A 23,114-nucleotide genomic window follows, 5' to 3' on the forward strand; every position below is an offset into this window, starting at 1 on the left:
GATCCTGGGCTCCTCCGTCACACACCAGGCACACGGCAATCTCTGCTGGTCACTCTCCTCTCTCCTGGGTTTTGCTGCTTTCAGACATTTCTGGCTGCTCCTTCTGGTGCTTTCTTTCTGAGTCTCTGTGTATTTCTCTCTTAGCGTCTCTGTCCTTTCTCTGTCTTCTCCTCTGGGGCTTTCCCATGTCTTCTCTCTTTTATCCTCTTACAAAGCACTCCAGTAAGAGGATTAAGACTCACTTGGGGCAGTCTCAGATGAAATAACTGAATCAAGAGGTCCCACCCACGATAGGTCTATACCCGCAGAAATGGATTAGCTTTAAGAACATGCTTTTCTGGGGTACATGTGACTTGAAGTCATCACACCTTCCTTGCCTCTTCTGCCTTTCCCCTTGACATATGGCCTTCACCCCTGTGTGTCTGTGTCTTCCCTCCACTTCTTACAAGGACACGAGTTATATTGAAATAAGGGCTCATCCTAATCTGCTTTGACCTCATTTTCACTAATCACATCTTCAAAGACCCGGTTTCCAAATAAGGTTCCCCAATCATGGGACGGGGGCTTAGGACTTGAACATGCCTTTTTTGGTGGGGACGCAATTCAACTCCAGGCAGCAAGTGATTTTACCTGTCTGAGACTGTTTCCTTATTTGTAACATGGGGAGAATAACAGCCCCCCACAACCACATTGGGTAGGCTGCTAATTATGAGTGACATCACCACGATCCATGCAGGATGCTTTGCACATCGTGAGTGCTCGATAAAAGTCACATTTTTTTTTTCACTTGCTAAATAATCCACAATAACCGTTAAGCCCACTTGGCACTTTCTGTGTGCCAGGCCCTGTTCTCAGTGTTTTTCAAGCTCCCCCAAGTCCCTGGTGGGGGGTGGGATGGGGCAGTCGCTATTGTCACACCCATTTTGCAGATGCAGAAACCAGAGGCTCAGGGAAGGAAAGTGACTTTGCCGAGGGCGGCCGAGTGGAAAGGGCTGGGAGTGGGGGTTGGCAGATGGCCAGGGGCTGACCATCCTGCCTCCATCCTCAGGGCCCCCCCCGGCAACCCTGCAGCCTGCCACGCTGCCCCATGGCCCGGCCAGCCTCTACCTCACCCGCTCTAAAAGCATCAGCAGCAGCAACCCCGACCTGGCCGTGGGCCCCGGCTCGGTGGATGACGAAATCTCCCGCATCCTGGCCAACAAGGTAGCACGAGGTGGGAGGTGGTCCCTGGAACCACCAGCATCAGGGGTCACAGAGGTGGGCGGACGAGCTTGGCTCTGACGGAAGCCTGGAAAGGGGCATCTGGTCCGAGAGAGCCAAGCGGGTTTCCGAGGCTGGACTCCTGGCAGTGGGGTGGACAGGGTCCGTTACAAGGTTTGGGGACCCGGGATCAGACATGCTGGGCTCTGCTCAGGGATGACTGGTGTGTTTGAGAAGCGAACACGCATCCGTGGCTCAGCAGACGCTTATACGTGTGTTGTACCCACTCACCAATGTGTCGGATCCGGGAAATGGGGTCCCCACCTGGTGTCTCGTGCTGGTTTGCCCACTCTCCACCACTTCTCCATATATCTCCAGGCCGTCGACCGCTCGCACTCCTGGGTGAATTCTGCTTATGCACCAGGGGGCAGCAAGGCAGTGCTACGGCGGGCGCCCCCTTACTGTGGGGCCGAACCCAGACAGGTGCCCCATCCTCCCTAACTGCACACGTGTGACGGCACCTCAGCCTGAGCCCCTCCTGCCTTCCTCACTGTGGCCGACTAACCTAGGAGGGCTGCCTGAGGGAGGAGGCAGGCTACCCTCCTGCCTTCCTTTGGGGCTGCGGGGTCTGTGGTGTAACCCTCATTGGGGGATCATCTTCACGTATGTCTCGGCCTCAGGCAGGGATAGAAGGGACCAGGGAGGGGGTGGCATGCAAATAGCATGCAAATGAATGCAAACAGCATGCAAATAATATGCAAACCCACCCACTCACACTCTCACAGCCTGCATGGTCTCTTCCTCACCCTCTAATCCACTGACGCACAAGTCTCTCCTCTGTTCAGTGGAGTCTCAACTGTCCCCCCCAGCCAAGAGGCAGAACTGGGTGCCTCATCCCATTGCCAACAAAGAGTGACCCCGACAGTGGCTCCTGCTAGCCTGCCCCTTCCCTGGCACCTGGCATTGGATGGCACTTTGCCTTTAGACAGAGCCGGGTTCGAGTCCTGCCTCTGCTCTCGGCTCTCTGTCTGTCCCAAGCATTTGGCTGCATCTCTCAGCCTCAGTTTCCCCCTCTGTAAAATGAAGATGTCATCTGGGATTTCCAGACGTGGTAAAGATTCAGAGTAAAGTGCTCCCTCAGGACAGCAGCCCAGAGTCTGGGAGAAAGTCTGGCTGCAGGCATTTTGTGGTTGGGGCAGAACCTCGGCCAGGCCTCTGGGAGAAACAGGCTCAGATAGGGTGAACCCAGAAGTCTAACGGCACAGCGTGAAAGTGCCTGAAAGGAAGGGACAGAAACTGGGGGGGTGGGGGGAGCTCCTCTTGGGTGGTCTGTGAGGCCCTTCTCAGGAGGTGACATTTGAGTTGAGACTAGAAGGGGTGACCGAGCTGGTCAGGGGAAGAAGGGGGCTTCCAGGCAGAGGGAGAGGCACCTGCAAGGCGGATGCAGAGCTCCTTATGCCCCAGGCACCAGGAGGGAGCTGCAGAGGGCTGACTGTCCCTACCCACTGGGACCCAGGCCCTCAGGCCAGCTCAGCACCCAGGCCAGCCCAGTACAGGCCAGGGGAACCTCTGGACTTTCTCTCTAGGAATTTCCTGGAATCTGGAAGTCTGGGTCCCTCCCACCAGCATTTGTAACTGGGTTTCTTCCTGTTCCCTGAGGGGTCATCTGGGTCCGGAGGCCTGTGGCCCTTGAGGGTGTGACATGCAGGCAGCCTTTTCCATGGAAGGCCTGCCAGGCGGGTGCCCAGATACCAGGGTACAGCTGGGACTGTGGGAGCTGGGGCGGGGAGCCCTGAGAACTGAGGCCCCTGTGATTGGATGCCTCCTCTCCCTGCCAGCGTCTGAGCAGCACAGGAGGGGACAGTGGGGCTTGGTCCCTCGCCCCCATGTCACAACTCATGGACACTGAGGCCCCGCGATGCCCCGAGTGAGGCTGGAGCCCGGCCAGGCCTGGAAAAGGGGGCTCTTTTGGCTGCTCTGCTTCCTCTCATCACTGTCTCACCTCCTCTGTTCGTAACTTCTTTCCTGTCTTCCTCTTCCTCCTCTGTCCACCCATTAACCCCCTCTGTGCCCTCGCTACTCCAAACTCATTGAGTCGCTCACATTCGCCATCCCTGACTGTATTCACTCTCACCTCCTCTGGCCACACTCATTCTCACCTCCTCTGACTGCACGTCCTCTCATCTCCTCTGACCACACCCGCTCACTCTCACCTCCTCTGGCCATATTCATTCTCACCTCCTCTGGCCGCACTCATTCTCATCTCCTCTGACCACACCACTCACTCTCACCTCCTCTGGCCGTACATCCTTTCCCTCATCTACACTGCTTTCCCCTACTCCACCCATACTCCTTGCCCCACTGAGCCATCCTTTCCCCTTTTGCCTGCGCTCTGCCCTCCGCCATCCACACTCACCTCCATGGCCCTCGTTCATGGGATCCCGTGCACGCTCTCTTCTCCTCCGTCCACATTCTCACCTTTCTTGTTCATGCTTCTTGTCCCCTCCTCACCTTGTCTTCATCGTCACCCTCATTTCTGCACCACTCTTGCCTCCTCCAGGCTCACACCCCTTTATTTCTATATTCATGGGGCCCTCTTTCTCCACCCACTCTGCCCTCGTCCATGCCCACCCCCACCGCCCCACCTGCCCCTCCACGCCTTTCTTCCTCCATCCACACCCCATCGCCCCCACCCACTCTAACCCTCTCATCGCCATCCCACCCTCTTCACCCCATCCCATCATAGGCCATCGAAGGCAATGCCGGCCGCGCCTCCACCTACCTTGAGGGCACCTCCTCGGCCCTGCCAGCCTCCCAGCCGAGACCCACTGCGCACAAGGTAGCAGAGGGAAAGGACGGGGGGGTGCGATTCCATTTCTGCTCAGGCCTCCAGCAAAGGGGTCCGGACCTCCCTCCCTCAGAATCCAGCAGGGTCTGGAGAGCCCAGGGAGGGGCATGCCAGCCTCCTCCTGCCCCCTCTCTCCTGCCTGGCCTGCTGCTCTAACCCCAGGCGCTCCGGCTGCATCACGCCCTCCCGAGGAGGGTGGGGGATAAGGGTCCTGGGCTCTCTGCGACCCTGCCCCTTGCTCCCCACCCCGCGCAGCTGCTGCATGAGGAGCTGGCCCTGCAGTGGGTGGTGAGCGGCAGTGCCGTGCGCGAGGCTGTGCTCCAGCACGCCTGGTTCTTCTTCCAGCTCATGGTGAGCCCCCCTCTCCCTGCCGGTGGCGGGCAGGACCACCCTGGGCCTGCAGGTCTTCAGGGAGGGGGGATCCCACCTCACCCGCCTCCCCCATGAGAGTGACTCTTCCCCACAGGGGAGAACCCCCCCACCCCAACAGATACCCCCAGCTAGAAAGGGGACCCTCTGTGGCCAGACTGGAGCCCCTCTCCCAAAAGACCCTCCCCTCCAGAAGACCCAGCCAGGCCCCTCCCCACAGCCTAATGGCCCCATTCACCGCAGGCCTCTCTGCACTTACAAGACCCACCTTCTGTTCCGCCCCTAGAGCAGGACAGCCTTGAGCACTTATTGAGCACTTACTGTATATCTAAGCACGTCAAATGGATTATATCATTAAATTCTCTCAACCCTGTGGAGTTAGTGTTATGATAGCTCCGTTTTACTGATGGGGTAATTGAAGCGGAGAATGACTGAATAGCTTAATCTGATGAAGGCTTCACCCCCTAGATCTGCTCAGGCTGTGCCCACAACCCTCTGCTTTCCCTGCCACCATCTGCCCCAGGCCCTCTCAGCCCCGCCCATGCTATCATAAGCCCCGCCCAGGCTATCATAAGCCCTGCCCATAGTTCTCAGTCTCCCCTGCCTAGGACTTTCAGCCCCGCCCATGCTTTCCCAAGCCCCACCCACAGTCCAAAGGCCTCACCCTTATCCATAGGACTCAAGCCCCACCCAGGACCCCATATGCCCACCTACGGCCTCCCCTCCCTTGCTGCTTAGGCCCACACACAGCCCCTTAAGTCCCCCTCTGCCCCCCTCCCCTCACACACCGCCCCCGGCGCCCTCCCCAACTAGGCGAAGAGCATGGCACTGCACCTGCTGCTGAGCCAGCGGCTGGACACACCCCGCAAGCTGCGCTTCCCTGGGCGCTTTCTGGACGACATCGCCGCCCTGGTGGCCTCTGTGGGCCTGGAGGTCATCGCCCGCGGCCACAAGGTGAAGGGCTTGGAGCCTGGGTGGGGAGGTGGCCTGGGGGAGGATGCCAGGATGCATGTGAAATCCTGCCTAGTGCAGCCATACCGGCAGTCCAGTTTTTTAGAAGGATCTATTTATTTAGCTTCTATTTTTGTACCCTCGAGGCACAGCAGGGAATGGAGCAAACTTACAAACGTGTGGATGGGGAGCTGACTCTGGGGGAAACCTGAAGAGGGGGAGCTCCAGGCAGGGGGCACAGCAAGTGCAAGGGTCCTGAGGCAGACTGTGCCTGGCCTGTTAGAGCGTCTTGAGGAGATCCGTGTGGCAGGAGCTGAGTGAATAAGGGGAGAGGGGAGGAGACAGGCAGACCCATTAGCCCTTAGCTCAGTGCCTATATACAGTAAGTGCTCAATAAGTGGATGTTGGCATTCAGAGATCCTGTTGTATGTCCAGGCACCCCCAGCTCACCAACTCCAGTGCCTACAGGGGCTGAGTATAATAATAGCAATAACAGTAGTGTGGACCATTTGTTGAGCACTTAATGTATATGTAAGCACTTCAGATGGATTATACATTAGACTCTCCCAACAACCCCAGGAAGTAGTGTTATGATACCTCTGTTTTACTGATGGGGAAACTGAGGCAGAAAATGATAATAATTTAATTTGGTGCTACACAACTGGGAAGAGGCAGGGCAAGGATTTGAACCCGAGCTTCCCTGGCTCCCGAGCATTTACCCTCATCAAGGGCTTCACTTGGGAGGGTGGGGGGGCTTCGGGTGGGCCAAAGGGCACACGAGCAGTGGTCACCCCTCGCTTCCTGGTGACCAAGATCCTGCAGGAATCCACATCAGCTGTGGCCAGACAGTCTGATATGAAGGAGAAATGGGACTTCTGGATTTTGATGGGAGCATTCCCAATTTTGGAAATACTGGCAGGCCACAGCTGGTCCTTGCACAATTCTGTGTGACCTCTGCTCTGGTCTTGAAGGTCTCATCCTGGTTTTGCTGGAAACTCCCCAAGGACTGACATTCCCAGGGGCTGACCCAAGTTTTGAGGAAACCAGTACCCCCGGGAAGGGCTGCAGGGAAGTACAACGCCCCCCAGTAAGCGTCCTTGTCGGGGCCACTGCAGGGTGTTGGTGACAGGCCACTGTGGTTTCATTCACTCAACACGTATGGGACGCCAATTGCAGCAGGCTGCAGGAGTCCAGCAGCCCCCGTCACTGTGCCTGAGGACTCGAAGGAGTCTGGGCAGATTCTGTATTTGTTTTTTGGGGGGTTGCTGGCAACTGAGGGGCCACCAAGTTTAACTCGGGGAATGGGTGTGTGGTTCAGTGATGAAGTGGCTTGCAGGAGCGCAGGGACAGAATAGTACCTGCCAGGCGTCAGGACCACAGCAGCTTCCTGGCTGTTCTGCACACTTGCCAGGCGTGTCCTGCCTCAGGGCCTTTGCACTCGCTTTCCCCTCTTTCAGAATGCTTTTCTCTCCTTGGCCCTATATCATCCTTTGGGCCTCTTTCAAAACATCACCCTGTCCTGCTGTTTTGTTTTGTCTTTAATATTTTTATTGCGATATCTTCATGCCCCATACAATCCATCTAAACTATACAGTCAGTGGCTCACGATATCATCACATAGTTGTGTCTTCAGCACCATGATCATTTTTAGACCATTTGCACCATTCCAGAAAAAGAAATAAAAGGACAAAAGAAAAAAACACATGCATCCCATACCCCTTACCCATCCCCCTCATTAACCACTAGTATTGCAATCTACCCAATTTTTTTTTTACTCCTTATCCCCTTCCCATTATTTAGTTATTTTTTTGTCCTTATTTTTTTACTCATCTGTCCATACCCTGGATAAAGACAAGGTTTTCACAATCACACGGTCACATTGTAAAAGCTATATATTTATACAGTCATCTTCAAGAATCAAGGCTATTGAAACACAGCTCAACAGTTTCAGGTACTTCCCTCCAGCCACTCCAATACACCATAAACTAAAAAGGGATATCTGTATAATGCATAAGAATAACCTCCAGGATAACCTCTCGAGTCTGTTTGGAATCTCTCAACCACTGAAACTTTGTCTCATTTCTCTCTTCCTCCTTTTGGTCAAGAAGGCTTTCTCAGTCCCAGATGCCAGGTCCCGACTCATCCCAGTATTTCTGTCCCACGTTGTCAGGGAGATTTACACCCCTGGCACTCATGTCCCATGTAGTGGGGAGGGCAGTGAGTTCACCTGCCAACTTGGCTTAGAGAAAGGTGTCTTGTTATTTTGGAAGCACGTAGAACTATCTGGAATTCTTTTGTCCGGGGGTCTTTCTCCCCCACAAGACTGACAGTGATTGTGTCTGGCTCATTCGTGGGACTTGACATAGAGGAGGTGCTTGGTACATGCTGGTTAGATGATGGAGGAGGGTCCATCAGTGTGTGGAGCAAAGGTTACCTTGCTCTAACAAATCACAGGTGTTTCAATGCGATCAAGGTTTATTTCTGAGCTGGGAGGGGTCTCTATGGCAAGCTATCATCTGGGGTCAGCTGGCATCCGGGGTCACATGATCACCTCACTTCTTCTCTGTTGGCCAGAATGTGGTCACATGGTTGCCCCTAGTTGCAAGGGCAGCTGGGAAATGTAGTCTCTGCCCAGCTCTGAATGCAGAACGAGGGGTTCTGATATCCCGGGGTGAGGAGGGGGGATCCCTGGGGGGAGCCAGTGTCTCCCATGGGTGTTCTCTTGCTTTTAGTCCTTAGCTAATAGAACAAGGAGATATATGCAGCATGTTAACCTGTGGGAATACACATATGTGTATATATATATTATTCTACATAACTGTATTTCCTTTTTATAAATTTCTGTTTAATTGTGAAAAATAACATATATACAAAAACACAATGAATTTCAAAGCACACTGCAACAGTTAGTTAAAGAACAGATTTCAGAGTTTGGTATGGATTACAATTCCACAATTTTAGGTTTTTCCGTCTAGCTGCTCTAAGACACTGGAGACAGAAATAAATATCAGCATAATGACTGAGCAGTCGTACTCATTTTTAAATATCGTCTTCTCTGTTATAACTCCTCCTTCGCCTTTGATCTTTCTCCCCATCTTTAGGTGTATTTGGGCTATGCCCATTCTTTTTTTTTTTGCATGGGCAGGCACTGGGACTCGAACCCGGGTCTCCAGCACAGCAGGCGAGAACTCTACCTGCTGAGCAACTTTGGCCTGCCCTGGGCTATGCCCATTCTAACTTTTTTCACATTGGAAGGGGCTGTCGATAATATGGGATCGGGGGTGGAACTAGCTGAAGTTCTGGAGAGGCTGGCATCTCTGGGTTTCAGGACTTATCTGGTCCAGGGACCCATCTGGAGGTTGTAGGTTTCTGGAAAGTAATCTTAGTGCCTGGAACCTTTGTAGAATCTCAGATAGAGCCCTAGGTGTTCTTTAGGGTTGGCAGGAGTGGTTTTGGTTGGGCTTTGGCAAACCATGATAAGTAGCAATGTCTAGCTGAAGCTTATGTAAGAGTAGCCTCCAGAGTAGCCCTTTGACTCTCTTTGAATTCTCTCAGTCACTGATACCTCATTTGTTACACTGTTTTTCCCCTTTTGGTCAGGAAGGCATTGTGGATCCCATGGTACCAGGGCCAGGCTCATCCCTGGAAGTCATGTCCCACATTGCCAGGGAGACGTTCACCCTGGATGTAATTGCATTTCTGTTAAGCTAAACATGAGTCCGTGCTGGTGCCTCAAACTCTAATCTTTAATCACATGGGTTGCTCTAGCTTCCTCCCCCACCCCTTATTTTTCTGTAATCCCTACTCTAACAGTGAGTGTGGAAGAGAGAGGAAATGAAAGAGCCTCCAGATTGGAGCCCCGGGGTGTGGCCACACTTTAGTGTGAAGGGGACAAGTCAGAGAGGAGGGCAGGGGGTCAGGCTGGGGAGTCACAGAGCCCAGAGACGAAGGTGGCGTCAAGAAGACTGACAGCTTAGGTGGGGGTCAGCAGCCTGGCTCCCGGAGGTCACAGGTGGCCTTGGCCCGTGGAGGGCGCCTGAGGCTTGAGGGGCCACTGTGGGTGTGGCTGACAGCCCCCCACCCCATGCCCCCAGGACGCGGAGCTGGCCGAGCACCTCAATACCAGCTTGGCTGTCTTCCTCAGTGACCTCCTGTCCCTGGCCGACCGCGGCTTCGTCTTCAGCCTGGTCCGGGCCCACTACAAGCAGGTAGGGGCGGGCGTGGTGGGCGGCTGGGCGCAGCCGGGCTGGCAGCACACTCTGGTCCTGCCCCCTCCCCGCAGGTGGCCACGCGGCTCCAGTCGGCCCCCAACCCCGCGGCGTTGCTGACCCTGCGCATGGAATTCACCCGCATCCTGTGCAGCCACGAGCACTACGTGACCCTCAACCTCCCCTGCTGCCCCCTGTCGCCCCCGGCCTCGCCATCACCGTCTGTGTCCTCCACCACCTCCCAGGTGGGCTGGCCGCCCTTCCGGCCCCTTTCTCTGGCCTTTGACTTCTAGCCCTTCAGCCCATCTTGAAGTGGGGGAGCAGCCCCCATCCCCACAGGTTGCCCTCCCCCTGACCACCTCACAGTGGCTGCTGACCCCTTAACCTCTGACCCTTCACCTATGACCCTGTAGTGCTGACTCCTTACTTAGGGTGCTTTCCAGGAGGACCAGCTTCTCATTTCCAACCCCTTGACACCAATTTCCAGCCTGCATCGTATCTTCTATTTCTCAACCCCCTGGCCATAGTAGCATCTCTCACCTCCCAGATGGGTTAACCCTAACCTCTAGCCTTTGACCCATGCCCACTGTTACTTCTCCGTTCCTTGCAACCCATCATCTCTAGTCTATGACCCATGACTTCGTCACCTTCCAGATGGTTCTAGGATCTGACCCCTCCCCTCCAACTCTTGGCTGCTTGCCCCCTCCGTCCTTGATTCCCACCACCCCACTCTTTGCAGAGCTCCACCTTCTCCAGCCAAGCCCCAGACCCCAAGGTGACCAGCATGTTTGAGCTGAGCGGCCCGTTCCGCCAGCAGCACTTCCTGGCTGGGCTCCTGCTGACCGAGCTGGCGCTGGCCCTGGAACCAGAGGCCGAGGGGTGAGCTCAGGCCTCTCCTGCTCCCCCTCCCAGGGTGGGTGGGGAGGTCCACGTCCACGTCTGCCCCTCCTGAGCATGACCTGACTGCCCCCTAGGGCCTCCCTGCTGCACAAGAAAGCTATCAGCGCCATCCACTGCCTGCTCTGTAGCCACGACACCGACCCTCGCTATGCCGACGCCACCGTGAAGGCCCGCGTGGCTGAGCTGTACCTCCCGCTCCTTTCACTCGCTCGGGACGCGTTGCCACGGCTGCACGACTTTGCTGGTCAGAGGGCGAGGGCGGGATGAGGTTGCATGGTACCAGGGGCTTTGGCCGCACGAGGGACAGGACGGGGAGGGAGAACACAGTCGGGGGTGAGAGCACGGGCGTTAGAGTGCACAGAGCAGGTGCAAGGCCCGCCACCTGCTCCCCGACAAGGCAGGAAGCTTTCTGAGCCTCAGCTTTCCCACCTGTGAAATGGGGAGAATATCAACTGCTTTATTGGGTGAGAATGTGGGAACATATGAGCACCTGGTAAGTGGGAGATGCCAGCACATTTATTATCTTCTAAGAAGAGAGGGGATGTGGGAATGCTGGGAAGAATCAGGGGGAGAAGATGTTTGGAGCCCTGCATTCATTCATTCATTCATTCATTTATTCAGGTGTTCAGTGAGCGCTTCCTGGCACAGAATAGCGGTCGGAAGCACAGACTGGGAATTTGTGGGCTGATTCCTTGCATCTGTTTAGAGAAATTCCCAGTCGTTACCTTTTGATTTTTTTTTTTTCCTGCCTCATTTTGTTTCTTCTCTCCTTCTGGAATTCCAACTACATGTATGTTGGACCTTTTGGTCATGTCCATTATACTCTATTCTATTTTTTTTTTCCTTCATTCATTTTTTCCTCTGGGCTTCAGTTAGAAAAGTTTGGTTTTATTTTTAAAGCCGTTTTATTCACACTCCATGCAGTCCATCCAACGTGGACAATCATTGGCTCTCAGAGTAATCCCAGAGTTGTGCTTTTATCACCACAACCAATTTTAGAACATTTGTCTTGCTCCAAAAAGAAAAACCCCATACCCCATATGCCCCCTATTATTGACACTTAGCATTGGTGTGGTGCCTTTGTTACAATTGGTGGGAGAATATCACAGTATTATGTTAACTATAGTTCATAGTTTGCATTAGATGTATTTTTCCCATATAGCGCCTTATTATTAACTCCTTGTAATAATGACTACAGTTATTCTAGTTCATGGGAGAGCATTCTTACATCTGTATAATTAACCCTGCATCGTCCAGGCAGGGTTCTTTGTGTTGTTCAGTCTCTAACTCTCTTTCTGATGACACACGTGGCCTTAAAGTTCCCCTTTCAACCACAGTCACGCAAACAATTCAGCCCCGTTAACTATACTCTCAAAAACGTACTCACCTGTTTTTGTGTCTGCTAGTTCTGTCTTTTGCTAAGTCTAGTCTTCTGTCAAACCCTTCCATTGAGTTGTTAATTTCAGATATTTTATTTTTCAGCTATAAAATGTCCTTTTGTTGTTGTTATCTTGTAGATTTCAGTTTTCTGTTGAAATTCTCCACCTTTTTACCCATTTTTTGTCTATCTTTTCCTCTTTTTTTTTTTTTTTTTTTATACTTTAAAGTCCTTGTCTGCCAACATCAACATTTGGGGTCTTGTTTTGTTGTCTCTTTTTTCTCTCAGCGGGAATTGCTTTTTGCCTCTTCACATATACTGTAGCTTTTTTTTTAAATGCTATTTTATTGGGATATCTTCACCCATCCAAAGAAGTGCCTATCTTCACCATGCACTCCATCCAAAGTGTGCCATCCGTGTCTCAGCATCATCACGTAGTTGTGCATTCATCGCCATGATAAATTTTAGATGTCTTGTGACTTTTTATTGTATTTTGGGCATTGTATCTAAAAGAACCACAGGGACGATGCGATGTCATCCCCAGTGAGGGGTCCCCTCCCCACATTTAGCATGAGGAGGGGCTGCTCCCACCACCCACGGTAACTGAGCCTGTTTGGGCTGGCCTTGAGCTTCATTCAACTCAGTCACCCTTTTGCTTCAAAAGGCTCTAGCGTGAGCCCTATTATGTATTTGTTGACCACTCCTCTTTTTTCTGCAACTTCTTTTTCTTTTTACCTGCCGTGTGCCTCTTTTTACCCTTCGTGTGCCTCAGTTTCCTCATCCGTAATATGGGGATAGTAGAAGTGTTTCTCTCAGAGGGATGTCTTAAACATAAAGATTGAGAATGTTTAAAGTGCTTAGAACCGGGCCTGGGACTCAGCTGATGCTGTTTCATGCTGACTGGTGCTGTAATAATATAGCAGAATTGTTTTCATCACCATCATCTTCACTCTAACCCTGTGAACCAGGCCTTGCTTTAAATGCTGAGCAGATACCAGGAGCCAGACCAGTTTTCATCCAGGCCCAGGGGAGCTTAAAAACAATTGCACAATTAGTGGTTGTAATTACAAATATAATAAGTGAACTCTGGGCACAGGTGCATGGAGACTTCAACCTGCTCTGGGTGGTGGTATCAAGGAAGGCTTCCCTGAGGAGGTGACCTTATTCGAGATAGGGGGGACAGCACTTACCAAGGCCCCATTCTTCTCTTCCCCTCCCTCTCCCCACAGAGGGTCCAGGTCAGCGGTCAAGGCTGGCCTCGATGCTCGACTCAGACACAGAAGGGGAAGGGGATGTGGGTACTACCATCAACCCCTCGGTAGCCATGGCCATTGCTGGTGGCCCCCTGGCCCCTGGCTCCCGGAGCAGCATCTCCCAAGGGCCTGCAACCGTAAGTCTCTGTCCCCAGAGGGAAGGCATAGAATGAGATAACAAATTGGCCATGATTCTTCCTGCGTGGAAAAAAAGAACTACTTGAACCTGACCTTTCTGACCACCCTGTCCCCTCTCTGTTCCTAGGCTTCTCGCTCAGGCAGTCTCCTCTCTGCTGAGTCAAGCCGGACTTTGCTAGTGTGTGTGCTCTGGGTTCTGAAAAATGCAGAGCCAGCCCTCCTGCAGCGCTGGGCCGCAGACCTGACCCTCCCTCAGCTGGGCCGTCTCTTGGACTTGCTGTACCTCTGCCTGGCTGCCTTTGAGTACAAGGTTGGAAGGGGAAGGCAAAGGAGGGGAGTGTAGGAATCAAGCTGGGGGTGTATGTATGCAAGGTCCTGGGGTGCTGGGGGCTGAGTGTGAAGAACTGGACTTTGTGCAAAGGCTCCTGAAGGGCTGGGAAAAAGTGGTGGGTTGTCTTTGGGTATAGAAAGCTGAGGTGCTGAGGGCCAAGGGGTGGACTGTCTTTTGGGTATAGAAAGCTGAGGTGCTGAGGGCCAAGGGGTGGACTGTCTTTGGGTATAGAAACCTGAGGTGTTGAGGGCCAAGGGGTGGACTGTCTTTGGGTATAGAAAGCTGAGGTGCTGAGGGCCAAGGGGTGGACTGTCTTTGGGTATAGAAAGCTGAGGTGCTGAGGGCCAAGGGGTGGACTGTCTTTGGGTATAGAAAGCTGAGGTGCTGAGGGCCAAGGGGTGGACTGTCTTTGGGTATAGAAAGCTGAGGTGCTGAGGGCCAAGGGGTGGACTGTCTTGGGTACAGAGTCCCGAGGGGCTGAGGGTTAAGGACTGGGTTGTTTCTGGACCCAGGTTCTGAAGTATTGAGGGCTGGGTGAGGGGTGACTGTCTTTGCCCACAAGATGCTCAGTGCTGAGAGTAAAGGGCTGGCTGATTTTGTGCCTAGCTGGGGTATAAAGGGTGAACTGTCCTTGTGACTAGAATTTGGAAGGCGCTGAGGGTTTGTCTCCAAGGGTAGACTCCAGAAGGTAGGAGGTAGTTGGAGGAAGAGGGATGAGGCTGGCCCAGTTCCCACAGGAACTTGAACCCTTGTCCTCTGCCCTCCAGGGGAAAAAGGCCTTTGAACGCATCAATAGCCTCACATTCAAAAAGTCACTGGACATGAAGGCTAGACTAGAGGAAGCCATCCTGGGCACCATTGGAGCACGGCAGGAGATGGTGCGACGGAGTCGAGGTGAGAGGAGGATGCACCCTGCTCAGCCGGTCCCCACCTCTCGCCCTCTGTCTGGCTCCCTTTACCCAGAAAGAATCTCATGTTTTGTCACCATCCACATGGGTCTCTGTGTTCCTCAGTTGTTATCCCATATTGTCCATGTCTACCTGAGTACACCCAGCTGCTCATTGTCTTTATGGGTTGTCCCACATGTGCATCTTTGTATCTCTGCACTCTTCCTCACCATCCGTCCTCATCTGTAACCATGCACGTGTCTCAGAGAGAAGCCCATTTGGGAATCAGGAGAACGTACGCTGGCGGAAGAGCATCACCCACTGGAGACAGACCTCAGACCGCGTGGACAAGTGGGTCTGGGCAGGAAGTGGTTTGCTGGGGTCAGACCAGGTCCCAGGGAGCTGACACCCCCAGGGAAGCCAAGGGAGGGGAGAGCTCAGCTCTGGGGTGGAGCTGACCTGGAGTGCTGCCTGCCTCCCCTACTAAGCCCTCCCCCCACATCCAGGACCAAGGATGAAATGGAGCATGAGGCCTTGGTGGACGGGAACCTGGCAACAGAGGCGAGCCTGGTGGTTCTGGACACACTGGAGATCATCGTGCAGGTAGGGCTTTGTCCAGTATCTGGGGAACTTCAGACCCTACCATGGTTTCCTGTGATCTCTGACCTTCAACCTCTGACCCCATAATCCCTCTCCTTCCTTGAATCCCCGCCCCCATAACCATGACAATCACTAACACCTGGATTTCTGATCTCTTCTTCCCCGTCAAGACGGTGATGCTGTCAGAAGCCCGGGAGAGTGTCTTGGGCGCAGTACTGAAGGTTGTGTTGTACAGTCTGGGCAGTTCCCAGAGTGCTCTGTTTCTGCAGCACGGCCTTGCCACACAACGGGCCCTGGTGTCCAAGGTGAGAGCTGTCCTCCTCGACCACCAGTCATAAGACCAGCCCATTCACTAAGCGCTTACTGTATGGTCACAGCAACCCCAAGAAGCAGACAGTCCTTAGTCATAATTTTATAGAGGAAGAAACAGAGGTTCAGAGTGGCCCCGTGTCTCAGGTCACACAGTGAGGACTTAATCCCAGATCTGAGGACGCAGATGCCCATGCTCCCCCCCATACATACCCTAGTCAAATCTCCACCGGGGCTGAGCAGTGTCTGTCTTGGCCCTGGCGGGGGACAGTTCCCAGAGCTGCTCTTCGAAGAAGACACAGAGCTGTGTGCCGACCTCTGCCTGAGGCTCCTGCGCCACTGCGGCAGCCGCGTCAGCACCATCCGAACGCATGCTAGCGCCTCCCTCTACCTCCTCATGCGCCAGAACTTTGAAATCGGCAATGTAAGTGCAGGCAGAGGCAGGGCAGAGGGTGGCGGGTGGGCCGAAGACTTCGGGGCAGGCAGTTGACTGGGGTTCCCCAAGGGAAGAGGAAGAGGCAGTGTGAAGCGTAAAAGGCAGGACGTGGAGGTCAGATATGGTGGCATAATGTGGAGGGAGAGTGGGGGCAAGGGGGTGAGGCATGGGGTGGGGTCCGAGTTTGCCAGAGATGCCATGGCAGATTTCTCACGCTGGTTGGCTTCAACGGCGAGCATTTCTCGGCTCGTGGTTTTGGAGGCTGGAAGTCCCAAATCAAGGCGTCGGCAAGGCTGTGCTGTCTGTCCAGCCTCAGTGCCTTCGGTGCAGGCTTGTCCTTGCCCCCATCCTTGCATCTGTGCCCCCCATCACATGGCGATGTCCTTTCTAAACTCTTCTTCCATCCTTCTCTGACTTCTGACTTCTCTTTCGAAGGGAAAGGGCGGAGTCCGCTGGGGCCCATCCAAACAGCCTCTTCCTAAATAAGCCCAGACCTGAACCCATCACCTCATCTCCAACGGGTTCCATTTACAGATGAGTTCCCACCACCAGATGAGATTTAATCCATCTCACAGGTGTATCTCACTCCCCTGCCCATCCCCTCCACCCAGAACTTTGCCCGTGTGAAAATGCAAGTGACCATGTCGCTGTCATCTCTGGTGGGGACGACCCAGAACTTCAGTGAAGGGCACCTGCGCCGCTCACTCAAGACCATCCTTACGTACGCTGAGGAGGACGTGGGGCTGCGGGACAGCAACTTCGCCGAGCAGGTGACCCCCACGCTCGGTGGCCTGGGTGCCTGCCCCCTCTCCCCACCTTGGCTCCCAAGCCCGCCTCCGTGGTCCCTTCCCTTCCCGGCGTCCTCACGGCCCTCCCCGGCCCTCCCCCGGCCCCAGGTCCAGGACCTGATGTTCAACCTGCACATGATCCTGACGGACACGGTGAAGATGAAGGAGCACCAGGAGGACCCCGAGATGCTCATCGACCTCATGTACAGGTGAGACGGGCCAGGTGGCCCCTCAGCCCCTTCCGTGGCTGACAGGGAAAGGGAGGGAGATGGACCTATAGATGGGTGAGGAGGGGAAGAGGGAGCAGGTGCTTAGAAGGGCAAGTAAGAAGGGGGCAGGTGAATGGACAGGTGAAAAGGGAGCCCAAGGAGTAGAGAGAGGAGGTGAGGATGACAGAGGGGACAACAAGTGAAGGGGCCAGGTGAGAGAGGCAGGTGGGGTGCTAGCGAGAGAAGGATTGGTTGGGTCAGGAGAACAAGGGCTTTGGAGGTGAGGAGAAAGATACTGAAGAAGAAATGGAGGAGTGGGAGAGGGGTGGACAGCTTGTGGAGGCAGGGAAGGTCAGGGGCCTATGGGAGGGATGGGGCTGGGCTGAACAGGTGAGATGGTGCATAAGCAAGGGCAGTGGTGAGGGGGAGGTGGCTGAGGTTCCACAGGTAAACTGATTGGCCTAGGGACAAGGGAAAGAATGCCACGTAGGAGGAGGTGAAGGGGTAGGCATGGAAGGGGTTGGACAGGTAAGGAGATAGGTGAATAGAGAAATAAGTGAGATGATGAGACAGGTGAGGAAACAGGTAAAGGGGGTTCAGATGAAGAGATAGGCTGGTCAGTGAGATACAGGTAGCAGAAGGAGAAGTGAGAAGAAAAATGCGTAGAGGAATACATGAGGTAGGTGGGGGAGGACACAGGTGAGGGGATGGACAGGTGAGGGTTGGACAGGTGAGGAGACAACTGGATAGAGGAGTAGGTTAGATTATGAGACAGGTGAGGGGATGGACAGGTAAGGGTTGGGCAGGTGAGGAGACAACTGGATAGAGGAGTAGGTTAGATTATGAGACAGGTGAGGGGATGGACAGGTGAGGGTTGGACAGATGTAAGCATTGGACAGGTGAGGTGATGGACAGGTGAGGGGCTGGACAAGTGAGGAGACAGGTGAATAGATGAATAAATGAGATGATGGACAAATGATGAAACAGGTGAGGAAATAGGTAAATGGGGTGAGGAGATGGGCTGGTCAGTGAGATAAAGGTAGCAGAAGGAGAAGTGAGGAGAAAGATGAGTAGAGGAATACATGAGGGGGGTAGGGGAGGAGACAGGTGAGGGGATTGGCAGGTGTGGGGAGGACAGGTGAGACAAGTGAATAGAGGAATAGGCCAGAGGACGAGACAGGTGAGGGGATGGACGGGTGGAGATTGGACAAGTGAATGGGGTACAGGAGAAGGGATTGGCTGGTTGGTTGGACCGACGGTGGAGGTCAAGGCAGTGGACAAGGGAGCGGTGGGCGGCGGCCGGCCAGGCGCGTCCCCAGCCTCGCGTCCCCTCTCCCCTGGGCCTCAGGATCGCCCGGGGCTACCAGGGCTCCCCGGACCTGCGGCTGACGTGGCTGCAGAACATGGCGGGGAAGCACGCGGAGCTGGGCAACCACGCAGAGGCCGCGCAGTGCATGGTGCATGCAGCCGCCCTGGTGGCCGAGTACCTGGCCCTGCTTGAGGACAGCCGCTACCTGCCCGTGGGCTGCGTCTCCTTTCAGGTGAGCAGCCGGGGGGCGGGGGCTGGGCGGGGTGCGGGTTGGGGGGGCCGGGACCTGACGCCCTCCCCCTGCCCCCAGAACATCTCGTCCAACGTGCTGGAGGAATCCGCTGTCTCCGACGACATCCTGTCGCCCGACGAGGAGGGCTTCTGCTCGGGGAAGCACTTCACGGAGCTGGGGCTGGTGGGGCTGCTGGAGCAGGCGGCTGCCTATTTCACCATGGTGAGGCCCGGGGGCCGGGCTCGGGGTGCGGGGCCCGGGCGGGTAGGCAGCCCCCTGGGCATACCCGGACACCGGGGCCACTCGAGGCCAGCCCTTCCGGGAGGAGAATTAGGAGAGGAAAACTGGAGTGCTGAGACCCCGTGGTCTGCTTTTCTCCCCGCAAAAAACCCTCAGCTCAAATTCTGCTTGCACTGAGCGCTCAACACACTTAGCTACTATTGAGAACCTTTTTATTACAGAAACTTCTAGAGGAGAAGAGAGTTGGGCCACTCCTCCTCTCCCATCCCCTGCATCCAGAAACCGTCAGTTTTCTGCCTTCCTCTTTCTCTTCCCCTTTGCCCTGCACCTTTCTTTCTTTTTGTTTTTTATGGCACCATTTTATTTTTCGTTTTTCTTTGTTGATGTAGAAAAATACTTCAGGCAAATGCAACAGCTGTAGTGCTCACAAATAGAAGAAACCAAACCTGGCTGTTCGCTGATGTTTTTTTAAACCCTTGCTATTGCTGATAGAAATGCAGAGTCCTGAGTCCCGCCCCCAGCCCTCTGAATTAGGCCTGCATTGTTTTTTGTTTTTATTTTGAAATTATGTCAAACTTTCAGCATGGTTGCAAAAGTAATACAGTCCCTAGGCCACGGTGGCTCAGCAGGCAGAGTTCTCACCTGCCGTGCTGGAGACCTGGGTTCGGTTCCCGGTGCCTGCCCATGCAGAAAAACAAACAAACAAACAAACAAACAAACAAAAACAATCCCGGTACAGAGAACTCCAGTTTCCCCCACATGCCCAGATAACCAGATCCATCAGCTTTAACATTTTGCTTCCTTTGCCGTATCATTCTCTATCCATCCATCCATCTCTAACATTTGAGAGTAGGCTGCACACATCATACTCCTTGAACTATGTACATTTCCTGTGAACAAAGGATATTCGCTTATGTAACCACCTCAAGTGCAGTTATCAAGTTCGAGAAATCGAGCATTGATTTAACACTGATGTTCTTTAGTCCAGTTTTTTCTAATGTCCCTGTTTCAGTTTGCTTATTCTGATGGAATGCAATATACCAGGAATAGATTGGCTTTTACAAAAGGGATTTATCAGGTTACAAGTTCACAATTCTCAAGTGATAAAAATGTCCAAATTAAGGCACCAACAAGAGGATACCTTCACTCAAGAAAAGCCACTGGCATCTGGGACGCCTCTGTCAGCTGGGAAGTCACATGGCTGGCATCTAAGTCCCTTGCACCTAGTTTGTTGCTTTCAGCTTCTGATTCCAGTGGTTTTCTCTGTAACCATCTGTGTGTCCTCACTTAGCTTCTCCAGGGCAAACCCTGGATTTCATCTCTTAGCTTCTTTTGGCTCTCTCCAGGTTCTGGCTATTTCTGTGAGTCCTTGCTTAGCACCTGGGGTATTTCTGTCTGCATCTCCAACTGTCTGCGTTCTGGTTTCATCTCTGTTCTTTTTGGGTTGGTTCTGGGCTCTGTCTCTGTGAGTTCTTTAAAAAATAAACTAATGAAGACCTACCTTGAATGGGTAGGGTCACATCTCCATGGAAACAACCTAGTCAGAAGGTCCCACCCACAGTAAGTCTACACCCACAAGATTGGATTAAAATAGCATGGCTTTTCTGGGGTACATAACAGTTTCAAACCAGCACAGTCCCTCTGAGCCTTTTTTTTTCCTTCTATCTTTAGCTCCCATTTAGCGTAATGTATTGCATTTAATTGTCACCTCTTTTGTGTCTCTTTCTCTTTTTTTTTCTTTATTGTGGAAACATGAATATGACATAAATCTTCCCATCCCAACCTCTCCCAAGCAGACCATCAATGGGATTCATCGCATTCACAATCCATCACTAGAACTGTCCCTTTACTCCAAACAGAAACTCCCCATTGCCGCTTCCCCCCAGCCCTGTAACCTGTATTCTACTTTCTGTCTCTGTGACTTTTTTGCATATTCTCTGATATTTTGTGGTTACCAGGGGGCTTAAATTTAACATCCTAAATCTATAACAATCTCCTTTGCTTTGCTATTAACTCACCTTCAGCAGTATACACAAGTTATTTCTATACTCCTCTGTCCACCTTTAGGTAATCTTACCACAAACGATGCTTATATATGATGAGCCTAAAACTGCTGATTTATCATTATATTTTATGCATTTGCCTTTTTGATGCTGTAGGAAGTAAAGAATGGAGTTATAAACCCAAAATACAAAAGTACTGGCGCTATGGCGGTGCAACGGTGGCTCAGTGGCAGAATTCTCACCTGCCATGCTGGAGACTTGGGTTTGATTGCCAGAGCCTGCCCATGCAAAAGAGAAAAAAAAAGTACTGGTGCTTATATTTACCCATATCATTATCTTTATTGGAGATTTTTATTTCTTTGTATGGTCTCTATCAGTTGTCTAAGTGTCCTTATCTTTCAACCTGCAGAGCTCCCTTTAGCATCTCCTGTAGGACAGGTCTAGTGGTAACAAACTCCCTCAGCCTTATTTTATCTGGGAATGTCAATTTCTCCCTCATTTTTGAAAGTTTTGCCAGATAGGGAATTATTGGTTGGCAAGTTTTTGCTTTTAGCACTTTAAATGTGCCATTCCACTGCCTTCCTACCTCCATGGTTTCCAATGAGAAATTGGCATTTAATCTTACTGACATTCCCTTGTATGTAACATATTACTTCTCTCTTGCTGCTTTCAGAATTCTCTCTTTATCTTTAGCATTTGACAGTTTGATTGTAACAGTGTAGCGTGGGTCTCTTTGAGTTTATACTGTTGGGAGTTCATTGAGTGTCTTGGATGTGTGCTTTCATGTCTTGCATTAAATTTGGGAAGTTTTCAGCCATCTTTTCTTTGAAAATTCTCTCTGCCCCTTTCTCTCTTCTCCTTCTGGGACTCCCTGCAATGCATACATTGGTACATTTGAGGGTGTCCCACAGGTTCCTTGGGCTCTGTTCCCTTTTCTGCATTCTTTCTCCTTCTGCTCCTCAGTTGGGTAATTTCAGTTGCCTTATCTTCAAATTCATCAATTCTTTCTTCTGCCAGCTCCAATCTGCTGTTGAACCCCTGTAGGGAATTTTAAACTCCTGTTATTGTGTTCTTCAGCTCTGTTGGGTTCATTTTCATAATTTCCACCTCTATTTATTTTCTCTTTGGGTTCACCTATCATTTTCCTGATTCTTTTAGTTCTTTGTCCATGTTTTCCTTTAGTGCTTTGAGCATTTTTTTTTTAAGAAAAAAAGCTTTTGTCTGATATATCCCAGGTCTGGTCCTCCTCACTGATGGTTTCTAATGCTTTAATCTTCTTTGCCTGAGCCACCACTTCCTGTTTCTTTGTATATTTTGTAACCTTCTGTTGAAACATGGACATTTTGATATTTCATGTGTTATCCCTGGAATTTAGACTCTGAGGTGCCTGCTCCTTCAGCTTGCATGCGAGTAGTGTTATGGCAGGACTTTCCTTGAATGCCAGGAGCTAAACAAAAAAGAAAAAGAAAACACCTTTCCCAGTCTTTTTAGGTTGGCCTGAGTGAGTGGTCTCCTTCAAGGCTTATCCATACAATGAGTTTAGAAAACAGCTCCAGGCCAAAGCATAGGGGCCTCACTTTCTGTTGATGCATCTTTTCTTCAGCATGCACATGTGGCCCTAAAATTCCCCCGTTTACATGGTTCCAAATGTCCCCTCTTCCCTAGAAAACAGTTTCCTCATGGTCTTGAGTATTGCAGTATGCGTTCTAAGTCTGCAATCCTTTGCCCCAGGCAGCAGGACTTGATTTCTGTCCCAGAGCATTCCGTAGGGGAGCTTTGTACCCACGGGGCAAGCTCTGGGATGGTGAGTCCCTCAAGCCAGAAACACATGTTCCCAGTTTGGACCCTGCTCTGTCCCGGCCCGCAGGATGATCAACCGAGGCTCTAAGTCCTGTAAGGGAGGAATGGTATGGGACAAGAGACATGAAGAATGACAGCAAGACAAATATTCTGATCAAGCTGCAAAAGTTTATTGAAAAGGCCGGGTATATATATACTCTAGGAGAGAGGGTAGCAGTAGGGATAGGCGGCGATCTCTAATTGGGTGAATAAGGATAAAGGGATGATTTGGGATTGGTGACTGCTGTTGTTAGGGTGGAGGGCAGATGTACAGTTAGTTTTTTTGGTGTAAACTATTACTACTTCCGTGAAGAAAGCAAATTATAGCTTAGGCTGTTCTTTGTCTCAGCCCTGGCAGCCATGTTACATGTTTCCAGCATTGCTGAGGGTGGAATTTATACATGTTACTTTAATTGTCCCCAACATCTCCTCCCTTTGTTTTTTAAAAGGATGGAGAGGGCCACGGTGGCTCAGCAGGTAAGAGTGCTTGCCTGCCATGCCCGAGGACCCAGGTTCGATTCCTGGTGCCTGCCCATGTAAAAAAAAGATATAAAAAAAAAAAAGTACTTAAAAGGATGGAGGAAGAATGTTGATCGAGCATTCTTTTGGCATTAACCTTTGCTGGGGGAAGTAGGGGCCTCATTCCCCAAGTTGTTTGTGGCTCTGTTTTTCTGGGGAGGGGAATT

At 52.2% G+C, this 23,114-nt stretch overlaps 1 protein-coding gene across 4 annotated transcripts in view; it reads left to right on the forward strand.

The window, feature by feature from the left end:
* The window catches only part of DOCK6 (dedicator of cytokinesis 6), a 58,346-nt gene that overhangs the window by 23,519 nt on the left and 11,713 nt on the right, over positions 1-23,114 (forward strand). Inside the window, exons 22-41 of one of the 4 annotated variants that reach the window (XM_077121761.1) lie at positions 1,049-1,203; positions 1,579-1,683; positions 3,947-4,039; positions 4,304-4,399; positions 5,231-5,371; positions 9,463-9,576; positions 9,651-9,821; positions 10,316-10,455; positions 10,551-10,720; positions 13,084-13,244; positions 13,373-13,555; positions 14,344-14,470; positions 14,730-14,814; positions 14,970-15,066; positions 15,234-15,368; positions 15,644-15,796; positions 16,420-16,578; positions 16,705-16,805; positions 18,154-18,346; positions 18,425-18,568. In XM_077121761.1, coding sequence (XP_076977876.1) covers positions 1,049-1,203; positions 1,579-1,683; positions 3,947-4,039; positions 4,304-4,399; positions 5,231-5,371; positions 9,463-9,576; positions 9,651-9,821; positions 10,316-10,455; positions 10,551-10,720; positions 13,084-13,244; positions 13,373-13,555; positions 14,344-14,470; positions 14,730-14,814; positions 14,970-15,066; positions 15,234-15,368; positions 15,644-15,796; positions 16,420-16,578; positions 16,705-16,805; positions 18,154-18,346; positions 18,425-18,568 — 2,723 coding nt within the window. The remainder of the gene's footprint in view (positions 1-1,048; positions 1,204-1,578; positions 1,684-3,946; positions 4,040-4,303; positions 4,400-5,230; positions 5,372-9,462; positions 9,577-9,650; positions 9,822-10,315; positions 10,456-10,550; positions 10,721-13,083; positions 13,245-13,372; positions 13,556-14,343; positions 14,471-14,729; positions 14,815-14,969; positions 15,067-15,233; positions 15,369-15,643; positions 15,797-16,419; positions 16,579-16,704; positions 16,806-18,153; positions 18,347-18,424; positions 18,569-23,114) is intronic. The other 3 variants (XM_077121762.1, XM_077121763.1, XM_077121764.1) reach the window with 3 other exon arrangements.

This window comes from Tamandua tetradactyla, chromosome 11 (assembly GCF_023851605.1).
Source record: "Tamandua tetradactyla isolate mTamTet1 chromosome 11, mTamTet1.pri, whole genome shotgun sequence".
Classification (NCBI taxonomy): Eukaryota; Metazoa; Chordata; class Mammalia; order Pilosa; family Myrmecophagidae; genus Tamandua; species Tamandua tetradactyla.